Raw genomic sequence first — 27,883 nt, forward strand, 5'->3', positions numbered from 1 at the left:
CCTGGCCTTGGACACTTCCAGGGATGGGGCAGCCACAGCTTCTCTGGGCAACTTGGCAGGGCCTCCCCACCCTCCCAGGGAAGAATTTCTCCCAATACAATCCAAGTTCTTGATCATTCTCTTCCCAGCTCTCCTCGGAAGCCTAACCTTACCAAAAAAAAAAAAAAAATAAAAAAAAAAAAATAAAAAAAAAAGGGGGGGCGTTTGGGGGAGATTTAGATGTTTGCCTGGAATTTTGTAACTAATTACGATAGGTGAAAACTACATGAGTGTGGTTAAACATGCATGCCCGGTATAATGGTTAAATCCTGACAGAAGAAAAGTCCAGGGGACTAAGACATTCTCTTTTCTTCTGGGGTTACAATGGACAAAGGTCGATTTCAGTGGCCCTTTGGCAGCTCCGACTCGTGCGATGTCGGGATGCCTTGGGCTCTTGGTTTCCTCTGAGCGGGTCATGCTGCGGGCATTGCGCTGCTGCTGCCAAAGGAGCGATGCTCGGGAGCCAAGGGCGGCGTTTGGCCGCGCTGTCAGAGATCTCAGGCAGCCCCCGCGTGGCCGCTGCTGTGCCGGAGCGATTGTTTGGGCTTTAATCGCTGCCGGCGCTTGTGGGCCCAGCTCAGAACAGGCGGAGCTGCCTGAGGAGAAGAGTTGCGGTTGTGGAAGAGACCGGAGGGGAGATGCCGGGGCTTCATATTTTCGGATGTCTTTTGTGTTTGTGTAGGGACCGGTCAGAGCTCAGAGCGGAGCGGGCCTGCCTGGCCTTCAGAGAATTCCCTTCTGTTGCGGGGGTGAGACTTTTTTTGCGAGGGTTGTGTGGTGGGGTTTTTTGGGTTTGGGTTTGTATGGAGTGTTTATTCTTTGAGGGGGGAGATGGTTGGGTGTTTGAACATTTCCGCGGCCGCGCGTCCCTCCGTGCGCCGCGGATCTCTCTGCGCAGGGCCGGAGCAGCCCCGGTGGCCACACTGTGTGCGGAAGGGCGCTCCTCGCCCGCGCTGTCCCGGCTGCCAGGAGCGCCCCGGTGGATGGGTTGGGATGACAGGGGCAGGTTCCCAAGGCTCTTCCCCGCTCCGGAGCGAGCCCCGCGGCCTTCGCTGGCCCCCGGGAGCGGCGGGCGCTGCTGAGGGGGACCGCGGCAGACCAAACGGCCGCCTTGCTTGCCCGCAGCCCAATCACGGCGGAGCGGCTGGCATGCCGCCCAGCCCAATGAGAGCGGGGCGACCGGAGCGGCCGGTCGGAGGGGGCGCGGCGTTGTGCCCAAGGGCCGGTTTGAAGGCGGCGGTCGGTGTCGGTCCGGTCGGTTCTGTCCGGTCATGGCCGAAGCCGAGATGGCTGGGGCCGCAGGGGGACGGCTGTGGCCGCGCCCCGGGAGAGAGCCGCGGCGCACAGGACGCGCGCCGTAGGAAGGCGGACAGAGGTAGCGGGGCGCGAGTGCGGCGGGGCCAGGAGGGGGTGCTGGGCTTAGTCCCAGCCCCCGGGAGGGAACGGCGGCACTCCGCGCCCAGCGCTCGGGCGGTGCCGAGGGACGCGCGATGGGCCCGGGGCGGCTCCGCAGCTGCAGTGCGGGCCGGGCTGCCCGAGCTGCCCCAGCCCGGCTCGGCTCGGGTCTGCCCCGGGGAACCGGGATCAGCTGTCTTTATGCATGTTCCAAAATAATTTGGGTTATTGCTTGATACCATGTCTGGGTGATGTAGGCGGGGTTTAACAAGGCCTGATATGTACATGAATGGCAATGTAATACCTAAAGGGTTTTAGATCTTACCCGGAGAACAGAGTAAATTAGTACAGGAACTGTGGCTCAGGGCAGGTGGGGATAAATGAGACCCTCTTTGGGACAGGGTTGATGTTCTGGAGAAGAGAGCAACTAACCAAGTAGGATAGTCTCTTCACTAAGAATAATTCAGATGTGTTGTAGACAACAGGTTCATGATAGGTTTTGAACAGGAATTCTGTGAGAATAGAGAAGTGAGTGATAACTGCATTGAACTGACAATTTGTGGGGTTTGCTTTGCTCCCTCTCCTCTTCCCAGACACAGATCAGGAAGATGCTGACTCCGGGAGTGACTCTGGCAGTCGTGGCAACGTGGGGACTGCTTTGGGAAGGGCTGTGCCAGATGGGAATGTGCTTCTTCCAGATATTTTTCACACCGATCATCTTTTCTTTTACGAGCGATTTAGTGCTTACCAGGATTACATCTTGGGTAAGTACTTTCAAAGTAGAAAAAGAAGGTGGTGTCAGTTTTCTTGTAGTGACTGTTTAAATGATCCAGTTGAAGTGGAGTCAATTGTATGTGAAGCTGGGAGATGCTTTTCATGCTGTAACCTCAGCTGCTCTAGCTGGTGGACCAGGAGGCAATGGTTTTGATATAAGTTAATAAAATCAGTATGATGGGAAGGCAGAGATGTTAACAGTGGATTCCGTGCCTGTTTTAGCTTGTCTTACTTGAATTTTTTTGTGTGTAGTGAGCCTGATTAAGGTAAGGCAGAGGTTATGTGTTTAGTACCTTTGGCACTGAAATCTTCAATACCCTGAGGGTTGAGTACTGGATCTCTTCTTCCAGAGAAGCACAGAACAGATGCTTCTCCAACTCTGTCAATACTAAGAGAAACAGCAAAAAAGCTGACTCTGACCATGAGCAAAACAGAAAGAAGAAAGAAAGAAGAAACAAAACTCTGGAGGTGGTAGAGGAACATTTGAACTGCGTTGCCTTTCATTTTCCAGTTATCTGAAGGACTTTTCTTTCATTCCTTGCATAAATGTACTGTCTTCAATTTTGTTTTAGCTGACTGCAAAGCTTCTGAGGTGAAGCAATTCATAGCTGAGTACCTGGAGAAGGTCCTTGAGCCATCTGGCTGGCAGGCAGTCTGGCGCACTGATGTGTTTCAGGTTGTTGTTGGGGTAAGTGGAATGTTGTTGCTCAGGCATTTTTCTCCAATTAACGTCTGTAACAGACTGGTCATATACCTATGAAGTTTACCAGCTGGTAGAAAATAATAATAATAATGTTGTCATATCTAGGTGCCAGTGATGGCCAGGGCAATAGGAATTTTTTTCTAAGGGCTCATTGCTTGAAATGGAAGAGGGAACACCGAGTTGGTGTGAATGAGCTGTGAGGTAGAACTGCAAGGGCACAGAGGGGATACTCAGTCCAGAGCTGTTGGTTGTAATGTAGTTGGTTTTTTTATCAGTAAAATTCTTCTTTTTAACCCGCCTTGGTACTGACAGTGGCTCTTGTGCTTTGCATACACCTGTCTTAGACTCAGCTGGGATAATCCTTTTCTAGTTCTCTCAATGTCCAGGTCATACATCTTTGTTGCAAGCCTTGGATGTTCAAACTTGCAGTTCCATTACATGGTTGAAGAGGGAAAAAGTTTGTACCCCCTCAGCTCTTCTGCCCAGTTATTGACAAAATGGCTTTCACTGGCCCAGACCAACCCTTGGATTGTTTGTATCCTGTGGGCACTTTGAGAAATGAGTCCCAAAGAACTGTGAAGTGTTGATTTGTTTGAGTCTGAGGATATTGCTCTTGCCATTTTGTAAAAGCAGCAAAACAAGAAACCTAACTAGGGAGAAACTTCGTGGCCTTGTTATGAGCATTATGAGGGATTTGAATGAAGTTCTGAATGTGGAAAAGGCTCTCTAGGGGTGTGGTTCTGAGAGGCTTCATTCTGGGCTATCCCTTCAGCTGCAGAGGTGGCCTTGGCTGTACTGTGCCATTTGTGTTGGTTTGTGTGGGTCAGCTGGAAGCCAGTGTGCCCTCCTGACTTAGGCATGTCATGTCCCCCTTTCTCAGCTGGATCTAAGGTTCTGAGAGCTCTTCACAGCTCTTTGTTCCAACAGGTTGTTGATGTGGATTACTCGTCTCTGAAAGCAGTTGTGCAGCTCGGTGACCCTTTCCTGTGCGAGTCACGGGACAGCAGCTTTACCTTGGAGTGCATGCAGGAACTCCTGGAGCTGAAGCAATATCAGATCCTGCTGCAGGAGCTGTGGGTTGTGTATGATGAGTCAGGAGAGTTTGACCAGACAGCACTGGCTGTAGAGCATGTCAGGTAGGACAGTTACACTCTGCTAATACCCCGTGGGTCATGTCCTGAAGTCTTGTGGCCAAAACCAAACAAGAAAAAAGAGGATCCAAAGAGAGTCAGTCCCGTTTTTCAAATCCAGCTTTTAGCTGTTTACTCTCTTTTGATGAAAGTGGGACTCAGGCCATTATGAATTTTGAACTTAGACATACAAAGGAAAACTCTTTATGCAGTTAAAAAGCAGGCAAGAAGATGATTTCTCTGTATACTAAGCAGCTTACTTGACAGTAGCACTGATTTGGAGAGCGGTGATGCTTTGGGACGAATTCTCAGACTGGTTCCATTTGTGTTTCCAGTGCTGTTGCCTCTGCTCTCCTCCTTTCCATGATTAAACTCTTACTTTGCTTCAAAAGGTTCTTCTACCAGTGGCTCTGGAGGACCTGGGACGAGGAGGAGGAGGATGAGTTTGATTACTTCGTGCGCTGTGTTGAGCCTCGACTGAGATTGTGAGTGCAACACCTTTGATGTTCTTGTGGCAGAACCACAGGAAAGTGTCATGTGGGAATAGTGGCTCACAACTAGATGTAAAAAACCCCTGTGCACCAATAAATCAAAGCAAGTTTGTTCTAACAGCATTCACTGTCCGATGGTCAAACTTTGTATGGGGAGAAGGCCCAACTGAGGTTGCCACTTGATTTCTGAGCCCTGGTTTTCCCTTTAATCCTTGGCCTTCCATCAGACAGCACCCCAGCAATAACCATCATCACACTGGTACAAGTTGTAATCCTAATTTAAGCGGTGCTTATACCTCTGTTTTTTTCTGGGGTGAATTTCTGGTAATTGTGTACCATCTCTCAAGGTGGATGGGCAACAATTTAGAAAGTCAAATGTTTGTGTCTGTTCAGATTTTCTGTTTTTGCTGCTTTCCAATGAAATGTGTAATATAATAATATAGGCTGCAAAGAATCTTGACTAAAGTAGTGATGCAAAACTGCTCAGGTTCTCTGCAATCTTTTATTTGATCTTTGAGACTTGTAGATGTGAAATATGCTGACCCCTTGCTCTGAATTGCAGGCATTATGACATCCTTGAACACCGTGTGCCTTCTGGGCTTGTAGCTGATTACCAGAACTTGTTGTCTCAATGTGAAGAGCTCTATGGGAAGTTTCTAAATGTGAGGAACAGCATCTCAACCAGTGACTCGGACTCGGAAGTAGAAAACGTCTCCATGGTGGAAGGACTCAAATTGTATGAGAAAGTAGAGCACTTAAAACAAAAGCTAAAAGTGATTGAGAATCCTCAGCTGAGGTACTTGGTGGGTTTGTGCAAGGAGGAGGCCCTGAGCAAAATAACATGATATATAGGATGTGTTTTCTGAAGAAGGAGCTGATGGCTGTGTTGTTCTTGTTGTAGGTATGTGTTTGGTTACCAAAAGTATGGAAGTCTCCAGGCTAAAGGACTGAGGACAACGGGTACCAAGGTCATACATGTTGTACCCTCAACCATTGCAGCAAGTCAGCTCCAGTTGTTGATGAGGGACAAACTTTCCCCAGAATGTTATGGTGAAGATGTCCAAGTGCAGGTGCAGTAATAGGAATTGTCTGCTGATAGTTTTTTCCCTCATGAAACAATGTGGAAGAATAAGTTAATTTATCATGTGAAGGATACTACATTTGCCCACAACTAGTTTTTTGTCAGCTCAAAAAAAAAGTCACTGTAATTCATACAATAAGTGGTAAGACTGGATGATACAAATAATTTCTTTTAATCCATTTGTACCTGCTGAGTACACTATACAGTTTCCTTCCTGTGTGTAGGAAATGAGATGAACTTGTAATAATTCTACAATGAAATATGGTGAGGTGTAATACTTCCATTTAGTTTTGAAATACCTGTGTCTCTTGATGCTGCTGATAATGATTGAGAGTTTGAAGGGAGATACATTTATTTTAGAGCAGTTATATTTAGTTTTCGTGAATTCAGGCAGGACTTGCTACTTCAGCAGTTAAGGACAGTCTGAATTCCTTGGACCGAAATGCTTGCTGTGTTCTGATCAAGTTCATGAATTACAGGTGGCCAAAATGGAGCCATGGGGAAGGTCCTGGATTCACTTTTAGGCTATAAATGAGATTTGATATGATTATGCTTACACTGGAATTTGCTGGGAAGCAATAAATGTGTAGTTTTTCTGTACTATTTTTATCCTTTGGCTTCGAATCTCCCAGGAAGGTTTGTGAAGGGTATCAGCCTGCCCTCTTTATCAAGGAAAAGGAACATATGGACCCTGTATTTGCCACTGTGATATCTGAACTGTTTTGGGGTGACTTGAACCAGGAGGGAAGGGTTCCACCAGTGTTCAGACCACCTGTGATCTACTAGGGGAATTGTTTTTTATTTTGTTTACCTTCTGTCACCTATTTCTTCAGTAAATCATGGCAAGTCACTTCAGGCACAATTCAAATGTTTGCTACAATTCCTGAATTCAAAGCCGAAATTGTGTATTATTGGTGCCATTACAAAGTGTTTCTTTACAAAGGCAGCAACATTTAATTGAAAAGCAAAGTCGAAGGGCATAAATGCATCCATTTTTATAGCATTCTTCAGGAGCTGATTGTTGTTTATTTTGTCTTTTGCAGTTTCACAATGACCTACTGACAGCTGTAAGTGCCTGCTATGAAGGAGACAAAGTCATCATCTGTCCTGGGCATTACATTGTAGATGGCGTGTTCTGCATTGCTGACTCAGTTGAACTAGAAGGTAGAAGGTTTGATAGCACAAAGGTCCATGAAAGAAGGAAATGGAATGAATTAAACTAGCTCTGCATAAGGATTTACTCTTTGCAGAGTTTGCTGGGAACATTTGCTTTTTTTCTGCTGTTTCTGCTCTAGTGCCATGTCTAAGGCAGTGTAATTGTTTATCACTGGGGCTTGTGCAACTCACATACTTATACAGTGGCATTTTTATCTTGTTAAAGCTTCTTAATGGGAAGAGTTTAAGGGTGAGAGTTTAATTTCCTGCTGTTCTGGACTTCAGTTTTTCTTGCCCTTTTTGTTTTATGAGTGTTGTTTTCTTTCTTGCCCATCTCTTGTGTGTTTGATTTATACAGATAAACATGCTGATAGCCAGTGCACTTGCAGGATAAGGGATCCAGATAATGTGCTTTATTTATCCAAAGATTGACATTGATCTAAAATTGTGTGTGGTGGTATTTGTTGCTTTTCAAGCTTTGAGGAAGCAGTAATAGAAATGCTGCAGTAGCACCCCTTAAAGGATGAGGTGCTCTATTTTAAGGAGCAAGGCAGAGAAGTGCCTATCTTTAGTACCAACTACACTCTGAATGAGTAGATGTCAGGGGATTTAATCTTCTTACCTGGACTCTTGTTGGATAAGGCATTAGAGCAATAGTAGCAGCCAAAAACCTTTGAAGTAGGAGCATCAAGACAAACTTTGCTGGCACTAATCTGAGCAGCTGCTGCTTTGGTGGCTTTCTTGGGATGAAGGGCTGACTCACGAGAGATAAAATGTCACTTTGGTTAGTAGAACTTTTATTTTTTCTCCAGCCACTCTTTCAAGTCAGTACCAAGGTTGAAAGTATGAAGGTAGTAAGTCAGGGATAAATAAAATCTCCCAGGAACTAAGGAAGGTTAAAGCAGTAGCTGCTGCAGGAAGTCATGGCGAGGAGAACTTCCATGCTTGACAAATATGTGATGCCAAGGCACTTGAGAGCTTCCCTTCTGCTTGGGCAGTAGTTGTTCCAGCTGATTGGGGACCTTTAGCATCAGCCCCTCTGTGACCAGTGTTACTGGTTGACAATTGGCTTGAGCTCCTGTGGAACCCCTCGTGCAGGCAGGGCTACAGCCAGGACTGTGTTGTGTTGAACAGCACTGGGCACCAGGGGAATCTTTCCTTCTCTGTTCCTTGCCTTGCCTTGGCTTCCTTCTCTCTACTAGAGCTGCCAGTTCAGAGGTGAAGTGTGAAGCAAGCTGAAAGCATAGCTAGAGAAGCTGCAAGGTAGTCTGTAGGACAGTTAGTCCCCAAACTCTTGCCTTGGATATTAAGCTCTTTCTGGAGTGGTGTGAAGTTAAACCAGATCTGCCATTTGCTGTGCTGTGCTGCTCTCCCTTTATGTGCTGGAAGTAAACTGCCCCATGCACCTCTTCTCCAGGGGTGACCACAAACCAGGGGCAGTGGGGAAAGATTTCTTAGTATCATATGTTGAAGTACCAATGACTTAACTTGGCATTCCACTGGCTGTCTTTAAAACTTTCTACCACCTCTTGTTCACGGTTTGTTCTTTCTTTTTTTTTTAACCTTTCTATTTGCACATGGCAGCATTCATTTATGTACTTGGCTACAAGCTGGCACTCAGGCACTTCTTGTCTGAGTTTGTGTGTGCTTTCAGAAGATGATAGGACTCGGGCTGCTTTAATAGATGTTGCATTATTGCTTTCCTTATTATGATTGTTGTCAGTGACAAGCAATAAAAGCTTTACTTGCTCATAAATTTCTCTGTAAGTGTTTGAATGCTGACAGCTGTGGATGGCTCAGTAAATCAATGTTGGCATATGCTTGTGAAAGCTTCTTCTTAATCTGAGTTCATCTGGAAGCCTGTGTAACACACAAACACTGAATTTTCACCCAAGTTTCATGTTGATTAAGGCTCATTAACAATATCAAGTCCTTTGCAGTTTTTTCCTTGTGTTGTGGTGAGGACTGCTTTTACCTTCTGTTCTCTTTGAAATCTCTGCCTGCTCTAGTGAATTTGTGTCCTTTGAAAGCAGACTGGAGGTGCCTGTGTGTCCTCATTGCATCTCCCTGCTCTGTTCTAACTTTTGGCAGTGAGAACTTTGGCCTTAGCAAATGTGAGCTCAGTTACCCATTTGTTCAACTGTCTCAGCTAATTTTGCATTTTGTTGTGTGCCATTCCAGTAAGGTAAATTTGAGTTGGGTTCTGAGTGCCTGTACCTTGGCACAGAGGGGCCCAGGGAAGGGTGTAGCCTGGGCACTTGGTAGAAAATCCTATTCAGTGTATTAGTACCTCCATTTTTAATTTAAAGGTCTGTTAGGTACTGAGCACCTCTTTGTCACCAGTTATGCTTCACACCTGCACCTTCCCCTCTGCTTTCAGGCTATGGGATGCCAGATGATATCGTGATAGAAAAGCAGGGCAAAGGAGACAACTTTTTTGACTGTACAGGAGCTGATGTGAGGATCTCCGGTTTGAAGCTGGTGCAACACGATGCTGTGGAGGGGATTATAAGTAAGTGTCAAACATCCTGACCTTTTTGTGAATCTTTCATAATTTAGTGTTAGAATTAAAGCTGGGACCCAGTGTTGGAGTTCACTAGTTCCAACCAAATATTCTAGGGAGGAGCCCTACAGGTATAACTATCAAAGCTTCCTCCTCTTCTCAACTTGCTTCTAATGTGGACATCAAAATAACTTATACTCTGTCCTTCCAAGCTGGTGTGGCTCTTCTATTTTATTATACTGGTATAAGATCATTTGACTTGATCATTGTTCTGCTGTTAAGGCAACCTGACTCTGACTGCTGCACAGTCTGTGTCAGGCTACCTGGAGAAGGAAATAATTCCTCTTTCCACAGAATACCCCCAGGGCAATACTCAGCTGTAGCTGACCCAGCCAGTGCTCCACTGAGGAATGGCATATGCTGTAGGAGTGGGGTAAACTTTGGTTCTGACAGCAGGTTCAAACTGAGACTCAACCAATCCTAAATTGCTTCCAATGAGTTTATTGGCCGTGGCCTCCTGTCTTTGCAGAAGGGGCTGATTAGTACTTTGCCTCAACAGACAATTGATTTTAACATGTTAAAATGTTTGTTAACACTTGCATGCATGTGTTTAATATCTTTTGAATTCAAAAGTCTCTTAGGAATGTAATGAAACGATTGTTGTTGTTTAAAAAGAAAAGCCGACAAACCTTTGGCTGGTGCTCCCTTGCAGCAGTGTTCCTGCTTGTTCTAGAAAAACAGCACAAGTTCCAACCATGCATGGGCAAATCATTCAAATTAACCCAAAGTGGATAAAATTAAAATGGGAGTTTTATCACAGTGCAAAAGTGCTACAAGGCTGTCTATCTGTAGGAGGGCTTTGTCTTTGCATGACTGTTTCATCCAGCAATAATTGGTTTCTGTGCATGCAGATATCCATCGTGGGAAAACCACCCTGGAGAACTGTGTGTTACAGTGTGAAACCACAGGCATTACAGTGCGGATGTCAGCTGAGCTGGTGATGAAGAACTCTGATCTCTACGGGGCCAAGGTAGAGCCTAATCCTTAACTCTGCCTTACTTCCTAAATTAAACTGAAGGTTTCTGTTTGGAAGTGGTACAGTCAGTCACAGCGTGACTTCTGTCGCTCTGGAGAGAACCTTTACAAATTAATTTGAGACAGCTACACGTTATTGAGTTGAAGAGATTGGTCCCAGGGGTCTTGTATCCTCTGACAGTGTCTACTGAAATGTCTCATGCTGGTTTGAGTGTGATGATGGGAAATGATGTTGCAGCAGCAGACATCTATGAAATAATAACTGATGCATTGCTGGAGTGATTCACATCCTGCAATATTTTTAAAACTGCTGCCAATTGTGTCTTGCAGGGAGCTGGTGTGGAAATTTATCCAGGGAGTACGTGCACCCTGGTCCACAATGGCATCCACCACTGCAAGGAGGGAATACTCATCAAGGTCAGTCCCAGGCACAATGCACTTGTTTTCCAAAAGCCTACAACTTCTAGAATTAGTGCCAGTAACTCATGTTTAGGTTGGCTTAAAGCCTGGCTGCATTATGCTGAAACTCTTACATGTCACATATGATGGTAGTGGTACTTGTTTTGCCTTGGGTTGGCCACCACAGCAGTCAACTGGTTTGATTTCTTATCTGCCAGACAGAGAAAATGCCTTTTGCAATGCCACTTGTATAGGGAAATAATCCAACCCTAGCCAATACATAGAACTGATTCCACCTAAAACTGGAAGACTTTAGCAGCCCTTTAGCTGGACATAACGTGTGGGATTTTTTTTTTTCTGCAGAGCTTCTTAGATGAGCCTTATGATGTTCCCAAGATAACCATGGTTAAGAATGTGATCCATAATAATGAAGGATATGGTGTGGTCCTGGTTAGACCAGGACCCTCGGAGGTAAAGGGTGCTTCAGCACAGACAACAAAAGGTATTGATTTTTCTCTTCTTAGAAGAAACTCCTAAAACTAGTAAATCTAGTATACCTAGGCTTTGGGACTCAATAATTCATAGTTTGTATTTGAAATGTGTGGCTGTCACAGAGTAGGAAACCAAAGAGTGAGTGGGCTGAGGTGAAGATGTTAAGACTGAAGAAAATGAATTCCATGAGGTTTTAGTGATGGGGCTGTTTTGCATGACTGTGGTGACACTCTTACTGTTTCCTGCCTTAGGAGATACACAACCTGCCCAGTCAGGTGATGAGACAGCCTCTGTGGAGGAGGTGGGGCAAGAACAACAACCTGAGTGTGTGACTGATGAGTTGGAGCGTTATGAGCGAGCTGGGACTTCTGGGCAAACTGAAGGCAACTGTGAGATTGCAAATGAACTTGGGGCTACTGCTGCAAAGAAGAGCAAGAGGCACAAGAAAAGACTGAGTGAACTGGGAATTACAGAAGCTGATGAAAACTTCCTGTCCCAGGATATGTTTGTCTCTGTTGAGGGCAATCAGTTCAAGTGGAATGGGAAAGGAAGTTTTGGTACCTTTGTTTTCTGAGTGTCCATTGCAGCAGACAATTTTTACAGTTACTGATTAGATCACATGCCTGTGTTGTGTTTTGATGTTGTGCATTTATTTCCCAAGTGTAATCCTTATTAAAGAACTGGGGCTAAAACCTCATTTTGTAGCTCTTTTCCCTCTTCCTTTCAGAACTGTAATTCTCAGGAGTGAGCTGCACCAAATCACAGAACGGGTGAAGCTGGAAGGGACCACAGTGGGTCCATCAACAGGCCCAGCTCCCTCAGCCTCTCTCCCAGGAGAGGTGCTCCAGTGCAGCCCTTTGTAGCCCTCTGTTGGACCTGCTCCAGGAGCTCCATGTCTCTCCTGTCCTGAGGAGCCCAGAACTGGACACAGCGTTCCAGGTGATCCTCTGCAGGGCTGAACAGAGGGGCAGGATCCCCTCCCTCAACCAGCTGGCAGTGCTCTTCCTAATGCATCCCAGGATCTCATTGGCCTTCTTGCCCACAAGGACACACTGTTGGTCCATGGACAGCTTGTTGTCCACCAGGACCCCCAGGTCCTACTCTGCAGAGCTGCTCTCCAGCAGGTCTGCCCCAGCCTGGACATCTCACAAATGCCTTGGAAGACAAAGCTCCTGTCACTGAACTGTGGGACAGGCCAGATCTCGATAGATACTGAGGCCACTCCAGAATGTTTTGATGCCACGTGGGAAGGGTAATAGGCTGCAGACACTGGACTTCTCAGGGAGGGTTTAGCTTTCTGAGAAGCTCCTCAGCTCAGAGTTCCTCCTTATGCCCACAGGCAAGCAGATTTCTTAGCTTCTTTGGTGCATTGATCATCCAATTCTAGCAGGAATAGTTTCCCTTTCCTGCTTTTTACAAATGCTTTCATCCCTGTGGCTCATATAGGAACATTAATAATTTCAGCTGTTTTATTGGGCCTGTTTCTAGTCGATCTTGCCTGACTGCTGTGATTGAGGACAATTTGTGTGGGTCCACAGACACACCTCCTGGTCCACAGCCTGCAGTTTGAGCCACACAGTATGAAGCACTTGTGTAATTTTTGGTAAATGACTGGGTGGTCTTAACTCACTCTAGTAAACCCTTAATCTCTCAGCAGCAGGTTAAAACCTGAAAGGAGAAGTATAACAAAGTACCACTTTACTTGAGAGTCCTCAAAGAGTCTTTCAGATCTGTCCTTCAAAGGCTTATTTTAAACTGTGCCCTTTTGTGCTTTTCTCCAGGTTTGGTGTGCTTGTTTAAGAGTGTGAAGCATGTTTGTCACAGGTATTTATCACATTAGCACATTCTTAGTCCTCACACAGTCACCTGTGCAGCTGCTTTTAAAGGCAGTGCTAGTCACTGATGTGCCTCTGCAGTTTGGGAGAGAAATAGTGCAGGTTCAAGTTGGTGTTTGGCTGGCAGGGTGCCTTTTCTCTGAAATTAAGTGACTGATGCTCAATGCTTCCAACACTTTCCAACTCTCTTTTTTTTTTTTTTTTTTTTTTACTCTCTAACTGAAATGGGATCCTAAAGGGAATCTTGGTTTCATAATACTATTTAAATACTATTATTATTCATAAGAGTATTTAAACTATCAGTAGTGTTTCATGAGTCAAGGAAAGTATTTCCAATACCTGACTCTATTTAGCTCATATCCACATCTCTCTAGATTTGTGCATAACTGTGTGTCAAGCTGTCTGTTGTCTTAGGACACTCTTTGCAGCCTGGAAGTACTTTCCCTTTTTATTCTCAGTGCTACATCACTATGTTGGAGTGTTGTTGCCTTATTCACCTGTTCCAATGTGTCTCTCAGTTCATCCCAGTTTCCATACTTTATAATAGTAGCAGACAGTAATACTCAGTGTCATGAGCAGATTATACAGCATCTCCACTTCTCTCCTGTGGGTAATGTTCCTCTGTCTAAAAGCTTCTGGATTTTTGCACTTGGTTAGTTTGATGTCGCAGTTTGAATTGAAAAGCATGACAACCTGCTGGGTTGGGAGGAAAGTAGGTGTGCCTTTATTTGAAATGGCTCCCCCTATTTATAGGAGGGAGAAAGAACTGGGGGTGGAGACTTTACAAATAAGGAAAGGGAAGGAGGGTACAAGCCTTAAAAGGGAGAGCCTGGGAGAAGTTTTATCCAAATATGGTGAAAGGGGGAAGGGCATAACCAATTATGGGGATTCTGCATTGAGACAGAATCCACCCAGTGGGAAAACAGTAGTTAAACATGAGGGAAAGTACATTAGAAAATTAAATAAAACATGGGGGTACAACATGTTTGAACAGGCATTAACACAGGAAAGTCTTTGTTCAGGTGATGATACATCTAATGGGTTCACGACATACTCTCTTCTTCAGAATTCTCAGTTATCTTGAAATCTTTGTTTCCATTCTTTGAACTTTTCCTCTTCATCGTAGATACTTCCAACAGTTTGAGACAAGTCCTCCTAGAGATACTTTCTAAAATGACACCTGGATTCTGTTTTTTCTTTGGGAAGTCTCAAACACATCCTTTAAGTGTGAGCCCAACTGCAATCAGTGTTTGCACCCAGTGAATACTCTTTGTGGGGACACAATGCATCTTCATGCTTCACTTAAATTTTTCTGTGTTTATAGAGGGAGGAAAGTAACAGGGAAATGTGGAGGATTTACTTAAGGGTACGATGGTGACATGACTTGCTTCTTGTTGAAGTTCTCTGAGGGGCTCTGCCAGTGCTTGTGGAAGTTTGAGTATGTTTTTAGTGCTGTTCACAGGCCCTGATACACGTTTGCAAACCAATGTTCGTGCATGCTGGGTTTCATTACTTGCTCACAACTGTAGCTTTTGTACTATGTTATTTTCTTTTTTGAGTTCAAAAAGTCTGCCTCGTTCTTGTGGTGATGCAAGACACAGAAGGCAAGATGGGACATGCAGAAAAAGAATAATGCCTTGCAAGATTGGATCTTGAATTAGGAGGCAGCCTGGGAGAGTGGGCCATCCTTTCCCTGGTTCTGGGCCCCTGGTTCTTTTGGGAAGAATCTCTTCCCTTTTAGACTTGTTTGAAATATAGGGAGAAACAGCAAGAACCTATTGGCCTTAAAATGGGATGACAGGAAGTGTGAAAACCTTTGCCTTGCTTGCACCTTACCATTTTTTTTGTCTTTGAAGTCCTTTGTGCTACCTGATCAAGTGGAAACATACCTCAAGTATTCACTGCTCAAATATGTCTGTCTTATGTTCCATTCCCATTCCTGGGGGAGGTTTCACAGATTATCACTTTTTTCTTTCTGGCATTGTATCTTGCAGGAATAGAGTAGTTTTCAGTTGTAAAGCTTTGCATTTTTTTTTGGATATGAAAATACAACCCTCTAATTGTCTCGTGGCAGATAGATGCTTGATGATTTCAATTAGAATAATTAAATTCAGAGAGAGCAGCTGAATTAGCCAGATTTAGAATGTTATTTCAGCAGATCCATTTATGCATGGACATTTCATTATGTTGGTCTTTTTGGCCATGTACACCAGGGTTACTCTTGCTGATTGCTGAATAGTGAAGTGATACAGTAAATTAATCTCTTGGACATTTTAAATTGCAATTTATTTCAAATCAATAAGGAATTTGCCACCCCACCCCCTCCACAGATGAACATTGATTTTGTTTTTTCCCATTAGGTATATGAAATACATGTATTTTTACTCCTAATGAAAAATCAATTTCATCATTTCAATGCAAGGTAACTTTGATCATTCCTACTGTTTGAGGATGTTACTTTCTTGTTTTCAATTTAGACATCATCTGTGTTTATGTTCCTTCCCTGACTAAGAGTAATTTGAACAAGCCAATAATTATTTTGTTAGTGCTGTATAGAATTTTCTTTGACTGTATTGGTATATTAGTGGGAAAACTTGTCTGAGACTAATCTTATGGGGAAATTATAGTAAAGTCATAGAGGAAATTATATCTCATGCTGATAAATGTATATTACAGTACATAAAAAGCTGTGATAGGAACCTTGATGAGACCAATAATATGTGTAAGATCCCATTCTTATGGTGAAATTCACCATTTCTCTTCCCAGCCTAATTGCAGAAATAGCTAATGTGGAAAGTAGTCTCAAAATCCACCTTGTGTTGTGTTTCATGTGAGATCTGAATACTTCTTAGAATATAATTCCATTAGGGGTTGGATAGCCAGCTTAATTTAGGCTATATCTTAAAGAAACATTCTCTCCTAGTTTTGCTACCCTAGTGATGCTGTTTCTACAAGACTTTGTATAAAATTGCTAATCTGTTTTCCTCTGTGTTTGCTATTGGTCATTATCAGAGATAGTCTGGCCTTACCTATCATGTGGTTTTTTTTTGCTTATCTGTAACTAAGGCTCTCATTAGATGTCCTGTTTGTAACGTGCAATGTTTTAAATCTCCTCTTTTAAATGCTGAAAAGAGGTTAAGGCTGCATTTCAGGTGTAGAAAACTGCTATAACTTTCCTATTTTGCCTCTTCTTAGACTTAAGCAGGAAGGTCTAAAGCTTTTGAGTATATTCCTTTTTACAAGCAATCCAAGATTTTTAAAAGGGAAACAAAACATCCATAGGGGGCTTTGGATTTCAAATTGTCTCCACAGACTCAACAGTCAAAGCTGACTGAATATTATATATTCTGAGGACATTCTTAAGTTTTCACTCCAGATTGTAGATGTCCCTCCAGCAGGATTTTATTTTCTCCAAAACTATCTGATTATATAAAAATATTTGTGATTTCAGAAAATATTTACTGTATAAGAGAAACAACATCTAGATGTTTTACAAGTGAATTTAATGCTGTCTGATGTGCTTGACTGACAGCCCTAAAGACAGAATGCTCCATTTCCTGTCCCAGAACAGATACATCAGAGAGTAACAACCATAGCTGTTAAAAATTCACAGTGAAAATTCAGCCTTTTGCTGTATTCATGTGAGTGCCATGTATTCCATCTGTTCTGCTAATGCAGGCAGCAAAGCTCACATCTCTCCTGTGATACAGAGACTTCTTTTTATTAAGGCAGAGATCTGTCTGCATAAAAAGATATGATTACATAAACAATTCATACAGCCTGTGTCTAAAATTTCTGCAAAGCACTTGCTGCAGCTGGTTACTATAGAAACAGGCAAAGGAGGCTGGTTTAAATTTGTTAGTTCACTATGAGGGGGCTTTCTATTTTGTTTTTTTTTTTTTGCTTCTGCTGGGAAGCGTGCTGGTGTAAAGTTTCTTTACAGATCTTGGGTATACCAATGCCCTGGGAAGAACAGCATGTTCCTCTTGTGTAAGTCACTTGTGCTCTGCTGCAAGGCTGCCCGAGTCCTCTATGCTACCTCACTCACTTTTGTTTGTAACACTGTAATATCCTAAGCACTGGTATTGTATGTGTGCTCCTTCCCTCCTGGAACATACTGATTGAAATTATTAAAAAAAAAAAAATCAATGTGAAAACATCAGGAAAAGTGAGTGGACAGAAAAAGTACAGTCACCTGCTAAGCTCAACAGTTTCATATATCAAGACACAAGTAGGTCTTTCAAATTAGGGCACTGAAGAGTAAGGCACAGCAGTTTCATTGACTGAAATAGTCCTGTCAGTGAAGAAGACAGTGAGCAAAGTGAAGGGAAAGTGCCAAGGGAGAAAAAGAGTGAAACTGAGAGCAGGACAGCTACACCCACTGCACGGTTACACTGAGCCTTCCTCAGGAGGGACTTTGCAAATCTGCTTTCCACCAAAACAGTTATATTTTTGGACAGGTAAATTGGACAGTCTTTGCAGCCTGAACAATTCCTATAAAATCCAGGAGTGCAGATGTTCTTGAGTGCAGGTGAGCTTTGCACAAACTGAAATGAACCACATACCTATGCCCCAGTGACTTAATGTGTCTCTTTGGGAAAGGATTTATTATCAACAGCAGAACTGAACCAGCCAGCCCTTTGTTTTTCTGCTCCTGACCCACTGGAAGTGAGCATCTTAGAAAAACCCTGATAGACACCACCAGAAATGGTAATTCATTTAGATGCATCAGCTGCATACAATGCAATGCAAAGTAGTTCACTGTTATGTGATTTGCTGCACATCAAGTCATATCTGATCTTTTTGACATGCCCAAATTTTGTAGAAAGTTTAGATTTCTTGCCACCTCCAACAGTGCCCTCCTGTACATAAAACAGGGAGCAGATGCTGCAGAAGCTTTGAGGTCTGTATGGTCTTAAGCTTAATTTTCTCCTTCATTTAATCATAGTATTCAATCATAGTACATTAAATTGATTTAAAATTATAGAAAAAGATATCATAATGGCAGTACAGAATGTTAACCCAAAGGAGTTTATTCTGCAGTATTTGTGCTCTAGCAGATGTTTCTCTTTTGTATGAAGAATACGGAATTACATGGCTTTCATGCTGAAATGTGCATGGAAAGCTTTTGCATTCTATTAAAAGAAGAAGAAAAAAAGTCGCCAGTAGGATTCAAAAAAATCCAACTCAACCCTGGGATTCAGAGGACTGGCAGGTGGAAGGTGTCTCCTGATGACCTTACTTGTTCACAAAAAGAACAGGAGTAATTTTCTTCTTCAATAGAAAATCTGATGTGTGCCTAAAATTCATCTTGTGATTATGATGAATTAGCAATACTGACATGAACATTTCCTTTATTCAGGAGACAGGGACTATAAATCTGTGAGGGAGCTGATGTGTGTGCAGCTCAGAAACAGAACTGTCAGAGTCTCTTCATCATCAGTGGCATCACTCCATGGCACATTCTGGTGTACTTTGGAGGAACAGACCCAATGATTTTTCCCTGCATAGGACACAATTTACCTAAGGGAATCACCATTCTGTGTCTTTGGAAATCAAGAGATGGACTTTCAGACATCAGTGGCTTTTTAAAACTGCACTACAGTTCTGACAAACCCCAACAAAGGTTTTCACATACCCAAAATATGTAGATAGTACTTCTAGATGAATGTCATGATTAATCAGATGGGTCCCATCAAAGACAACCAGAGACTGAGTTGGCTTTTACTGAAGGAAGCAATCAAAAGGTATACAACACTAAAAAAAAATCATAAAAAATGCAGATCTATAATTATGGAAAAATAAACAGCATTTAACCAAGTGGGAAAGTTTCAATGAGACAGCGCATGGATTTGGCAAATATTTTGTTAGCACAAATAAATTCTGTTTTTTCAGAGCTTCAGCGAAGAACAGCATTGTTACAGCAGAAGGGACTCTCCAAAGATTCTTGACTAAGTGGTGTGTGCATTTTCTTACATCAATACGGAAGGAAATGTTTTAGGTCAGTAAAAATGGAAATAATGTAATGTTGGCTGCTTTACCAAAGTAACTGATGAAATCCCAGCTTTATGGTTTTGCTCTTTATCTACATCTTTTATTAAATTGCTTCATAAATAGTCTTGCCTCTGAAACGAGCAAAGGCTCATACTTGTGAAGTAGGGAATGGATGGCATGAATATCCAGCTCTGATTGCTATCAGGCAGACAGCAGTTTAGGAGGATACTTAAGCTTTAAAGAGCAAACTTAAATCTTACTGGAGACAAATACGTCCTTTGGTAACTGAAGAAAATGGTTCCAGTACCTTTAACAGAGGCTCATGGTTATGTTCAGCAGTAAGATAAATAATATTAGGAAAAGGTAATAACAGAGTAGAGTAGCCTGGACACAAAAATACATAAGACAAATAGCAATTTCCTGCTGAATTGGAATGTGTTATATTAAAAAAAAATTTTCCTCTGGCTCAAACTTAAAAACAGTTGGTCAGATTGTGTGTTTCTGGAAGAAGTAACATTTAAAATGTACACTTTAGTATATAGTAGCCATAATAATGCCTTGATTTTTGTATTCTCACCCTAATTTTCACAATCTTTTTTATAACAGGGAGAATTCCCAACAAAACACCAGATCCAGGGCAAACTTAGTCAGCTTCATTTAGAGTTAAATTTTATTTCACTTTTCCAACTGAAAGAGGGTCCTTTCTCCCAATAGCTCTAAACCATTTATTTGTGGGAGCACAAGAAGCTACATTCCTCCTACTCTCATTTCACATTCATTATCCTACAATATGGTTTCCTCTTCTTTCCAAGCATGGTTCAAAGTTTCCTTATTCAAGAAAATGTGGAATGGTTCCCTAGAGAATTCTGGACACTTTGTGACAGATTGACATAGAGGCACCCTGGATAATCAGCAGCAGAGCTGAAGTAATGTAAAGCTTCAGAGACCGTGACTGCAGCTATTTAACATCCCAAATTTCTTTCACACCCATCAACTTCTACAATGCAGTTATGCTTCCCTTCTTTTTCGTGGTCTCGATGTAACTGGAAAAATGGGATGAGATTTAGCATATTGCATTAATTCAACCAGATTATGTGTCCAGTTTGCCAGGACTCAGGTGGGTTCATAAGGAACAGAAAAGGATGTGTGTGCAAAATCATTTCACCCCAGACATTCCTGGCACTGATTTGCTGCCTTAACCAGCACTCTGACTAAGTCCTCAGCTGGACTTTGCAGCTGAAGTCCTCAGCTGGAAATAGCAGCTACCAAAATGTTTGTAACTGTGAGAGTTGCTGATGCTGGGCCAGGAACTGGAGGTGCAGTGGAGCCCAGGAATCAGCCCCTTGTCACAGAGGAGAGAGGAATGAATCCTTTTCTTTCTTTCATACACAAAGCCTTGAGGAAGCACAGATTGATCTCTCAGCATAAATCAGGATGATAGTGATGCATATGTATTTCTCTGGCAAGGAAAGGGAAAATATCTTCTAAGAGTCCAAGGCAGTAGGAGGTGAGAAGGAATTTGTGCCATTACCACTGTAATATACTGTCTTTGGTGTGGTACAGTGGTAATGATACAAACTCCTCCTGTACCATCATTGGCACATTCCAGCCAATACAGAGGGGTGTGCAGGTGATCTCAATTACTGAATCAGAATCACAACAGCTCCAGAGGTGGCAATGTTTGCTTCTGTCACTCTACTGCAGGAACAAAATGTGCAAGGGACACTGGGCAGTGCCAGTCCTGCAATAAATCTCTTGGTCATGCATTATGCCTGGCTGGATATCAGAGCTTTATCCCAAGATTGTTCTTTGCAAATCATGTTTACATTATATCCTTCTGTAGAAAAGGTCATTTCTCTCAGATTTTTTAGTGTTAGCTTGTCTTTGCTTTGTATGTGTGCAGCTCAGATTGTGATGAGGTCTTCCCCCCATATGGTGCTCTAAGTTTTCCTAAATTGATTACAATTAAAATAGACGGTTCTTTGACTGATCCTCTTTTCTTAAGCACAGCTAATACAGATTAACTGACCACAGAAAGAGGCTTTAAGTATCCAGTGCAAGAGAAACCTCATATTAAACATTAGCAGTGGCATCACCATCACTGTTTAATGTGTTCTGGTGTTTGACAATACAATAAAAATTAACAATTAAAAATACACTACTGTGCAAAAAGACCCAAGTTTTTACTCTCTCTCTTGCACTTCATATGTGATGTCTTATTGAATGGTAGTTGAAATTACAGCAAGAAGTAATCCTCGGGTGCCCTTCTGTCTAAGAATGACCACAGTTGTATCAACTGAAAAGTTAGGCTGTCCACAAAGCCATAAATTTGAAATGTCTTAGCTCCTCTTCAATCCTAATTTTATTTCTAAACATACCCAAACACATAAAAAGAGAGAGATGTGTAATATGAGAATGAAAACATGACAAACTCTCATATCAGAGGATGATGTTTTTCACAACTACTTTCCAAGACCAAAAAAAAAAAAAAAAAAAAAAGGCATGAACATGGATACATTATTAAACCACGAGACTTTCACAAGTACATTTCTTAATTTTGAGCAAGGATTTTATTCTACTTTGACAGAAAACTCATGGTCAAGGCAATAATTTCCAGCACAAGGAAGCAAATGAATAGAATTTGTACAACTTACTACATAGGAAAACAAGGTTTCTATAGGGCAAACTGATCACATAAGAAATAAATGGTCTGATACTTGACAGAACAGGTTGATGAGTATCTCACTGGCTGTTGAGAGCACAACAATCAACGCCTGTGAAATTTATGCAATGTACAAATCCTTGCTACTGCAAGTTTTTTTAATACTCATTTGCTTGTCTCCATTTCTCCTCAGTGACTCAGAGCTTAGATTGCAGCTATTTAAACCCTCCAAAGATATTTCTGGATAGAAGCAGGAAAGGCATGAATGAATCCAATGCTAGAGGAAAAGGAGCATGTTTTGATTCTTAATGTTCCCATACATGAATACTCAGGAGTTACCAAAACAAAACAGAAGTGTTATTCAGGTGAGACTAAGCAGTGGAGTGTTTGTCAGTACTTCCTTAAGAAATGCACTTGTTTACCTACATTCCAATTTCTACATGAAGAAATTTCTTTCCCAGTTCTGGGAAAGATTTTCACTTTTAATTTCATTCTTTATATACTTTAGTATATAAAAAATAATTTCATTCTTTATATATTTCAGTATATAAAGAATGAAAGTATATATTCTTTTAGAACTACAGTAGAAGACCTGACCTGGCTTCTGTTTCCAGTGCAGGTGTGCTGAGCTGGACTGCAGTTGGGAATACGTCTTTAAAGAAGACTGCACTTTGTTTCTGATGCTTTGTTTGGGATTCTGTATTCTGTCATTTTTCTAATCCTGAAAAGCAGATTACAGGCATGTCCCACAAGGCTTACCTTGCCATAGGGTACCTGATCCATTGGTGGTGCCGAGCTGAGGGGAGAGCATTTATCTTTGACTTTTTGGTTGCCTGACAACTATTAAGAAACTACCTATGCAGTTGACTAGATTCTGTGACTTCTTCAGTTAAAGTCTTAGTTGAGTCTCAGTGTAATTAATAAGATACCAAGTATATTGTTTATATAAGACTCCCCTTTCCATAGTGCTTCGCTTTGCATGTATTAATTAGCCTCACTGGTGTAAAGTGAATTATTCTTCTGTGACTCTGCAGGGGACTGAGTCAGCAGCTCCTTACAGAAGGAGCAAAGGCTGTGTTGTGCTGCTTCAGTGTTGTGCAACAAAGCACAGGGGTGATGTATCACAGCCTGGGGGAGGCGGCAGCCCCTGCACTGCCGGGTATAAGCTGGGTTTGGTGGAGCCGGGGGTGAATCCCACAGCACCCCTCGTGACAGTCCTAAAGGGAGAAAGGCACATCACTCCAGGGTGTGGTGGTGAAATGGCAACTTTATTAAAATGGCTCCTGCCTTTTATATGGCAGGGGGCTGAAGTTTCTAGAAGAAGGGGTGGAATTCGGGTGAAGCATGCAAAAGGGAACCATGTAGGGTAGAACATGGGACGGGGTTGATTAACCAGTGGGGAAACAGGGATCATGGCCATGAGGAACTGGGGTACAAAATAAGGGAAACCATACAATGAATTATAAAATACAACATAAGACTCAAAAGCATATTCTCAAAATGTCCATAAAAGTTCACATCCTCTTGTCTTCGAGAGGAGGAATGCATTTGTTATCTCCAACGCCCTCGTATCTGGGAGGCATCAAGCACCCAGTCCTGCTGACAGCAGAGATTCCAACAGCCTCAGCGTGGCCATGGAGAACAAACAGTGCAGCTCCTGTAATCCAATCCTGAGGGCACACACCTGTGCTGCTCCTGGATCCCAATCCTGAGGGCACACACCTGTGCTGCTCCTGGATCCCAATCCTGAGGACACACACCTGTGCTGCTCCTGGATCCCAATCCTGAGGACACACACCTGTGCTGCCCCAGCACTGCAGCTGTTCCCACGCCTTTAAGAGGAACTGAGGAGTCTGCAGCTTCCAGAAGGTTCCTGAGCCTGGTCCATGCTGGTTGAGAGCTCTCCCTCCATTCCTAGGATGTCTGAGGTATGCACTCAGGATTGTGGATAATCCCATGGGAACAAACCTGGATGTCGTGGGGAGTGAGCAGCTCCCTCAGGCTCCTCCTGACCAGAGGTGCTGAGTTGCAGCAGGTTGGGGAAATGGAGAACTGCCTCATTTTCTGTGTGTTGAGTGGTTGTCTCACAGAGGGTACCCCAGTGGGACTTAAAAGTTCAGCTGATCTTCAAGTATATCAGTTTTTATCTGTATGCGCAATTCCCTAAATTACTAGAAGTTTTTGTTGTGTTTTTCAACAAATGTAAATAAATTAAGCACAGTGTTATGTGAGACAATTAGATTCTCTGGTATAAAGCTGTCCTCGTGGAGAAGCCTCCATTGGGAATTATAGGAGCAGCAGCATTTACTTTTGGGCTTAAATAAGGTAATTAACAGGGATATGTGTGTGATAATGTGGTTGGTAATCAGGAGCGATTTGGAAAGTAAGGATTGTTTATCTGTTGTCTATACAAATTTGCAATCAGTTTTAAGTACTTTTCCTAATGAACCCTAAATCTGAATGAAGCCTTCCCCTTTGTTTTCTGTAACCATTAAACTGCTCTTCAGAAGTGCATATGAAACATTCAAATAAATTTAGCAGGGTTTGGTGTGTAAGCAAAAAATTTTGATGTTCCTTGGAAATGGTGTTGTTCCCCATGGCTTTTGTACACTGGTCTGTTATATTTCCAGAAAAGGAAAAGATATTTGATGAAGTGACTCCAGTGTGGTGCAGTGCTGGTGAGATAGCCCAGAGGCAGGTGGAGAGGCACAAATCTCTGAACAGGATGATCCCTCATCATTTCCCTCACCAGTAGTTTCCATTTCTCCCTCTAACGTTTAAGCTGGAGAGTTGTTCCAAAGCCTGCTGCCATTAGTGAAAGGACATTAAACCCAGGAGCCAGGGAGCTGCACCTGCAGTGTGTGTACAACAATGCAAAGGCTGCAAAACACAGATGAGGCTGATAGGCTGAGAAAAAGGCAACGATCCCTGTGCAGTCTGACCATTTCTCTTTCACCTTTTCAGACAGTTTTATATCTTGGAGAATTTCCAGTTGAGACTGGTTTTGTAGTCTAATCAAAGCATGGGCTTGGTTACAAACTGCAGCATCAGATAATCTAGAGATATTCCCTTCCCTATACTGGGTTTCTCAATAGGAGCCAACAGTATCACTATTTCACACTCCTTTTTCCTAGGAAAGACCCAAACAAACAAGAGTTTAGACAGACACTTAGGTAACATGAATGGACTACTATTATATGTGCAACCCACCAGCAAGATTTATTTTTCTGATCTACAAAAGAAAATTGTGCATTTGGGCTCAGTGCAGGGTTGGTCTATTAGATGTTGAGCTACTGTGGTGGCAGGTTGGAAGCTGCTAAGAAAATCCGAGTGTAAAACTTTTTGCCCTTTTTTAATGGTTCAACCTTATATGAACTTCTGATGTGTGGCTGGTACAGTTAAAATAATTCTAATAAATACTGATATTAGAATTATTCAATGAAATGAACTAATGATATTGATAATTTTTGCCACCCGGCATAAGTCTGCAATGCAGGCTAAGTATATTGTTTATTTTGTTATTTTTTTTCCGTGCTTAATTGTTTGGTTAGTAATATATTTTCATTTCTAAATCATGTTTCTATTTTTATAAACAGCATTACCATGGAAAGCTGTGGTTCTGACACGTAACAAATATTTCCAATAAGACGTCTATAAATATATTTTTGTGTTGATTCATTTACGGACTAATTATTTGGCAAATGTTAGGATTTCTGTGCCAAGCGGAGGTTTGCAGCTCCGTAGCCACTAGAAGGCACTCTAGTATAAAACTTTTTCAGTTTAGCTGCTTACAAACCCTGCGTGTAAGGACAAAACATAAACAAACACGACTGGCTTGAAGCGATTTCTTTCCAAAGATAGCTGTGTTCACTGTGATGTGAGATGATAACCTTCAGAATGTTGTTTGTCCGGCTACACCAGGGCTCATGCCCGCACTGCTGGAACCGTGCAGAGTGAGCAGCGAGCTGTTCTTGCTGTCGCATCAGGGACCGCCCAGAAACCAGGGAGAGCTCGAGGTGCCTCACTCCTGGAGTTTGTGTGTGCATGTACCCCACAAACTGCTGACCTGGTGGAACTTTTCACCCGCCGCTCTGCCCTCAGTTCGGGATGTCTCTGTTGGCTCCTGCGAGTGGCGTTATTCCAGCACTGTGTGTTTGGGTGACAGCAGCTCGGGCAGTGTTACCGTCCACAGTTACACACAGAAGCCCAGAAATGTGAATAGGTTGCTATAGTAACACCAAATTCTGTGTTGACACTGTTGGCGCTTGGAAATTGCTTCTGTTTATGAGATGTTTCCAGTTTAGTGACTTAGTTTGGAAAACAGTTTTCAAGTTACATATAACTCTTTCTCTTCTCTTTACTTCATCTGTAACATTAATTTTCTAGTTCTACACATTGCAGTGTTGCATATTGGGTTAGAAACCCCCAGACTTCTGGAATTCAGTGTTGGAACTATTTCAGTCTCAATGTTTTTGAAAGGTGTTCTGTGAAATTATTTATAGTGCCTTTGATACTTGCCAGTAGTTACTGAAAAAATATGCAGGACTATATATCCTGGTCACAAAAGGCAGTTATATTGGAAGAAATCATCCAACTGATGAAATTCAGTATGTCAGCATTAAACTTGATAGTCAGTACAGCTAAATGTTGAATGGCAAAATCTGGTACTTCAGAAATGCTTTTCTCATTTAAATGTTATATGATTTTGTATGAAAATATACTTGTTGTTTTTTTTTAGTTAAAAGTTTGCATTTTGACAAAGAAAATACATAATTAGGAAAATATAAAGAAGACTGCAGCAAAAAAATCAGGAGATCTTGAACTTGAGCTATTTGTGACTTTCATTAATCACAGCTTTCTTCTTTTACCTCATATGTGATGTTTTATGGAGATTATTTTTTTCCTTACCCTCCCCTTCCTGAGTCTCACTAAAGCAAGATATCTCTTGAACAGTAGGAGTCTGAAAGAAATGGCTCAAACTCTGTCTGGGAGGACAAAGGGAAAAATATCTTCCAAGAGATGTATTACTTACATTACTTTTTCTTGCCATTTCTAATAAGTATCTGAATCATGATTAGTTGTTGGGGTTGGAACATCAGTCCCCTGAGATCCTCCACTGGAAGTACCATGTCAAGAGATAAACCCAATTGCTGTCAATTCCAATGAAATAATTTTGCATATTAGGAGTCCTTAAAAACGCTAATTCTTTGCTAATTTTTTTTCCTTCATGCCTTCTAGTTTCAGAGAAAGATCATATCTCTGCTCTGGAGGAATGTGTCACATTTCATTGCTTTTTGACATAATGTTTTCCCAGTTGTAGGAAAACAGATTTGTGAAGATATGCCATAAGGTGCTCTTTCTATAAGTGAATCTAGAAAGGCAGATCTCTCTGTTTGGACATCAATTAATTATTGATAATAAAAGTTTATGTAATCTGGTTCCAAATACATTATCCACACCCAATTCTGGTGCTGTCATTTCCATTTAATTCCCAGGGAACACTTGCTGAGATGGATGAAGTTGAAATCAATGCTTTTGTGAAAGTGCAGGACTGTTTAGATGTACAAACACTTAAAACCCCACAGGACATGTTTTTTTCTTTTTTCAAAAACTGGAAGTGTGAAGTATGGTTGGCACTAAATCCAAAGAATAAAATAGTTTAGTATTTGACAAGAAAGTTGTTTTTTTTTTTTACCTTTGGAACAAGTGAATTCTTCCTGGGAGGGGTTAAAAAAACCCAACCAACCAAAAAAATAGGTGAATAGGGAAGGTTTCTCATGTCTTTACACCTGACCAAAAGTAAGAAGCTGTTGAGGCAATCAGTGCCCCTCCAGCACAATGGAGGGAGGAAGATTCAATCCACCTACCAGCCAGGGAGTGTTGAAGGCTGGCAGGTGGGAGGTATCTCTGTGTAAGACAAATGCTCCTGCCTGCTTACATCAAGTAGGAAGTTTGTGAGAATCCCCAAGAATTCCTTGCTCCCCACTCCTCCCCCTCCTTTTTGTTTTTTCTCCTCACTGATGAGTTTTTATGCGGAAGAAGCAGCTTGATACTGCAGAAAGGATTTGATTTCCTTCACTCAGCCAGTCCTGAAGCACAATGTGAATCTCCCAGGAGAAAAGAAAAAGGTGGGTTAAGCAGTAGCAGTACCAGTAATGTATGTTTTGATGAGACAGTTTGGCTATAAGATTATTT

General features: G+C 42.3%; 1 protein-coding gene across 1 annotated transcript; it reads left to right on the forward strand.

Moving 5' to 3' along the window:
• The first annotated feature begins 870 nt into the window (after window positions 1–870).
• SHCBP1 (SHC binding and spindle associated 1) lies at window positions 871–11,894 on the forward strand. The gene is made up of 13 exons (XM_029965559.1): window positions 871–1,414; window positions 2,028–2,198; window positions 2,781–2,896; window positions 3,839–4,047; window positions 4,434–4,526; window positions 5,095–5,328; window positions 5,434–5,602; window positions 6,657–6,777; window positions 9,149–9,280; window positions 10,183–10,301; window positions 10,637–10,723; window positions 11,069–11,207; window positions 11,449–11,894. Exons 1-13 carry the CDS (start codon window positions 871–873, stop codon window positions 11,769–11,771), a joined length of 2,457 nt encoding a protein of 818 aa, XP_029821419.1. The 3' UTR covers window positions 11,772–11,894.
• The last annotated feature ends 15,989 nt before the right edge of the window (window positions 11,895–27,883 follow it).

This window comes from Manacus vitellinus, unplaced genomic scaffold, assembly GCF_001715985.3.
Source record: "Manacus vitellinus isolate BGI_N305 unplaced genomic scaffold, ASM171598v3 scaffold_10_pilon, whole genome shotgun sequence".
Taxonomy (NCBI): domain Eukaryota; kingdom Metazoa; phylum Chordata; class Aves; order Passeriformes; family Pipridae; genus Manacus; species Manacus vitellinus.

Coding starts and splice junctions, on each gene's coding strand:
- SHCBP1 (XM_029965559.1), top strand. CDS start 871: ATGGTTGGGTGTTTGAACATTTCCGCGGCCGCGCGTCCCTCCGTGCGC. Junction 2,897..3,838: donor TGTTTCAGGTTGTTGTTGGG/GTAAGTGGAATG, acceptor TTGTTCCAACAG/GTTGTTGATGTGGATTACTC. Junction 10,724..11,068: donor AGGAGGGAATACTCATCAAG/GTCAGTCCCAGG, acceptor TTTTTTCTGCAG/AGCTTCTTAGATGAGCCTTA.